The sequence below is a fragment of the Ailuropoda melanoleuca genome, unplaced genomic scaffold (genome assembly GCF_002007445.2).
Source record: "Ailuropoda melanoleuca isolate Jingjing unplaced genomic scaffold, ASM200744v2 unplaced-scaffold72136, whole genome shotgun sequence".
NCBI lineage: Eukaryota > Metazoa > Chordata > Mammalia > Carnivora > Ursidae > Ailuropoda > Ailuropoda melanoleuca.
In genome coordinates this window covers 1-2,591 of record NW_023247322.1, presented here as the reverse complement: position 1 = coordinate 2,591, position 2,591 = coordinate 1, and the positions used below count along the sequence as shown (strand labels likewise).

The following is a 2,591-nucleotide window of genomic DNA, read 5'->3' as shown; positions in this document are numbered from 1 at the left end:
TCCTTCTCTAAACTTTTAAACAAAATTTTCTTCTCTAAGCTTCTGTAAGTTTGCATCCATATTATATGCTGTGACACTTAGTCCTCTCTCTTCACAGGTCTATAAATCTCTTCAGTTTTTTCTGATCCCAGTGCCATGACATGCTCGAGCAGGTTTTCCCCATCTGTGTCTACAGTAGAGAGTAGGACATTCTCTCTGCCTTTGGACAGAGAGGCTGCCAGGTCACACTTAAGGAATCTGCACTTACACGGTCACCTGTGATGTCAAAGTCATGGTAGAGCTCTTTGAGGTCCTGTTTCTTAATATTGAAGAGAAAGTTGTACATGTGGAAGTTGTCTGGACCAATTCTCAGCTCCCCGTCCAGGTCAAGCAGCTCAAAGACAGGCCGGGAATGGCGGAAGATAAATTGCTCTTCCAAGTGGTTCTATTGAGAGAAATACATTATACAAGGAACAGTGTTGTTGGTGCTACTTTCTAAACTTGGGCTGCATGGGGCAACTGGGTGATTCAGTTGGTTAAGCGTCTGCCTTCTGGTCAGGTCATGATCCCAGGATTCTGGGATCAAGTCCTGCGTCCAGCTCCTTGCTCTGCGGGGAGCCTGCTTCTCCCTCTGCCTGCTGCTCCCCCTGCTTGTGCTCTTTCTCTCTCTCTTTTTTTCTCTTTCTGTCAAATGGATAGATAAAATTTTTTTTTTTAAGTTTCTTAAAATAACTAACTAACTGGGGCTGCATCAAGACAAGTATATTCACTTATCCATTTTCTAGAGAGCTAAAAGTAAAGGCAAAATCCTAGCAGCTCAGGGCTGAAAGCCTTCTATGGTCAATATATCAAGTCCTGCTTCAGCATCTGCATTTGAGGGGAACTTAAGCCACCTGCTGTGATCAATTCTGCCAGACAGAACCCTTGTCACTAGAACGCATTTCTCTACATTCGGTGAAAATCTACTTGTGAAACATCATGGTAAGGTGATAAGATCCTGAAGACATGCTTCCTTTCTGAGTGGGAAGTAGGTAAATACACACTGGAAGTATGTGTAAGGTAAGGTAGGAACCCAAAGAAGAACAGTTCTCATCATCATCCATCCCCTTCAGAAAGTTCTCTGGGAAAAGCAATCACTGAGAGAGTGAGGCACTTGGGATTCCTGGTGGCTCTTGAAGCAGGGCAAGGAAGGGCGGGCCGAGGAGGGAAGCGATAGGGTGAGGTCTACAGAAAGAGGATGCAGGAGGGCTGAAGATGGGCAGCAGGGGCAGTGAGGCGGGGTGGTCCGCAGATTTCTAGGTTATAGATAGACTGTTGAGGAACCGCAAGTAGTTCTCGCCCCATTTTTTCCCCTTCCTGTTTGGAGTGAAAGGAAGACAAGTCTGATGTGATCTTAATTCACCGCTGCCTTTGGCAAGATGGTGACGGCGGCCAGGCTCTGACTCCTGTGCCCCAGATCCTGGCTTGTTACTCACCTGTTGTGCCAGCAGGATGCATACCAACATGTAGAACTGGTCAAAACCAATCTCGCCCGTAGCGTTCCAGTCCAGCATGTTAAACACGACCATGATCTGCGTCCGTTTCCAGCTGGTCACGTGGTGAAGGAAGTGATAGAACAGCACATCTGTTAAGGGGGGGATGAAGAGATGGGTTATTCTGAGAACCTTCCCGATGCCGAGCGAGCGGGAGCCACATAAACGGCAGTAACGCTGGAAGCTTGCTGACCCGGAAGAGGAACGATAACACTTCGTCTCTCGCCTCATTGCTATACCGTCCACAATTCCTCAAACCTTAACTGCCCCGGAGCCATGTGACAGCACCCTGTGCCCACACCCTGTGCCCAGATCTGTGGAGGATGAGACGGTGGGTTGGGCTCGGTTCCTGAGCCCAGCTCAAGTTCCTGACTGAGCCGGCAGGGCTGTGTCCGTGACCGATAAAAGCACGGAGTGCTCCTCATACAGGGGAGAGCTGAGTTCTCACTGGGGACCTAGGACACTTGCTTGGAGAACCTGAGTCTCGCCTGGGTCTTTCATTTGAGATCATGAAAACAGGAGAAACTTAAAAATCATTTCTATAAAAGTATCAGTATTCCTCCTGCTTACGTGAAGCACATGCCTTTGGCTATGGGGGAAAGGAGCAATCACGGCACCCCTTAGGTTCTAGATGCTTTAACTGCTGCATTCCACCGAACCCCGACACTCCTACAGGGAAACCGGTATCACACCCTTTTATAAGAAGCCTCAGATAGTAACAGGTCTATTTCAATGCTTCTCTAACTGTAATGGGCATACCATTCACTTGAGAATCATACACAAATACAGATTCTGATTCATGAAACCTGGCGTTGGACGGAGTCTACATTTCTCACAAGCTCCTTGGCGATGCTGGCCGGTGAACCCCACTTGGAGGGGGAGAGCTGGGATTCAAACGTCTGTCTGACACAGTCTTTCCACAGTGAAGCCATGTCTTTTGCAGATTAATTAATACATATGTATTCAATCATAGACAGAGAACAAATACCGTGGCTTAAACAGCAGGGAAGGTTTTTGCCAGAAATTCCACTCACTAATCATGTGTCTCGGGAAGTACAAGATAGAAGAAACCAGCACGGT

At 47.5% G+C, this 2,591-nt stretch overlaps 1 protein-coding gene across 1 annotated transcript; it reads right to left on the bottom strand.

Moving 5' to 3' along the window:
• Window positions 1–101: 101 nt before the first annotated feature.
• LOC117800543 (EF-hand calcium-binding domain-containing protein 9-like) lies at window positions 102–2,572 on the bottom strand. Its single transcript, XM_034653094.1, has 2 exons — window positions 1,455–2,572; window positions 102–424 (listed from the first exon to the last, which is right to left on the bottom strand). The coding sequence occupies exons 1-2, from the start codon at window positions 1,740–1,742 to the stop codon at window positions 170–172; spliced, it is 543 nt and encodes a 180-aa protein (XP_034508985.1). The 5' UTR covers window positions 1,743–2,572; the 3' UTR covers window positions 102–169.
• Between the last annotated feature and the right edge of the window lie 19 nt (window positions 2,573–2,591).